Source organism: Phalaenopsis equestris, unplaced genomic scaffold (assembly GCF_001263595.1).
Source record: "Phalaenopsis equestris unplaced genomic scaffold, ASM126359v1 Scaffold192049, whole genome shotgun sequence".
Taxonomy (NCBI): Eukaryota; Viridiplantae; Streptophyta; class Magnoliopsida; order Asparagales; family Orchidaceae; genus Phalaenopsis; species Phalaenopsis equestris.
In genome coordinates, this window is record NW_018211998.1 from 1 (window position 1) to 934 (window position 934).

General features: G+C 35.1%; 1 protein-coding gene across 1 annotated transcript; it reads left to right on the forward strand.

The window, feature by feature from the left end:
- Positions 1-33: 33 nt before the first annotated feature.
- LOC110034671 (quercetin 3-O-methyltransferase 1-like) lies at positions 34-828 on the forward strand (the record flags this gene model as incomplete). Its single annotated transcript, XM_020738917.1, has 2 exons — positions 34-114; positions 243-828. Coding segments are annotated over 2 exons (378 nt in total), but the record flags the coding sequence as incomplete, so codon positions are not given.
- Positions 829-934: the final 106 nt, after the last annotated feature.

A 934-nucleotide genomic window follows, 5' to 3' on the forward strand; every position in this document is an offset into this window, starting at 1 on the left:
TCTATTACACATTAAAATACTGATTCATAATGTATACCTGCTGATGTAGGAGTGGAGCATGTTGGTGGAGATGTATTTGAAAGCATCCCCAATGGAGACGCTTTGTTCCTGAAGGTGAATTACATTTAATTTTTTAATAATAATGTTAATTAATTATTATAACAAAAGTTTATAAGAAAAATGAAGTTGGCATATATATAAAAACTAAAGTTTTGGTGTTCTGATTAATTTTGTTTGATTAGTGGGTTCTCCATGACTGGGACGATGAGGACAGCCTGAAGATACTGAAGAACTGCTGGAAAGCAGTCCCAGAAAACGGGAAGGTGATAATTGTAGATTCCATTCTTCCTGAAACTCCAGATTCTACGGATTTAACTCACTGCATCTTGCACGCTGACGTCATAATGCTTCTGGAGAGTCCGAGTGGAAGGGAGAGGACAGAGAAAGAGTTCAGAGCATTGGCCAAAAAAGCTGGATTTAGTGGCTTCAGCATTCTCTGCAACTTCTCCAATGCTTCCATAATGGAGCTCAGCAAATAGTTTATTGTTTCATTCTGCACTGCGGATGGGGTTTTCTACTGTTGTTCAAGTTTTTTGTCTTTTTGAATTTTGGTTTATGTGATGGTAAGAATGGGTGTGTTATGAAATAGGAAAATTTAGAAGTGGTTTGTGATGCTATTCCTTTGTCGTTGTACAACATGTTATAGATTATAATGGAGTTCAAAAGAATGTTGGATGCATGATACAAAATGATGCAGTGTGTTCGAGGATGATTTGAATTGTATGTTATGGTTCTTTGATTGCTCTGAATTCAGATCAAATAATTCATTAAATTTTTGGGACAATTATATACAGATCACTCAAAAATTGATATTTACAAATCAACCTCTCCTTCATCCATTTTCAGAATTCTCACTCAAATATCAAAATTCATG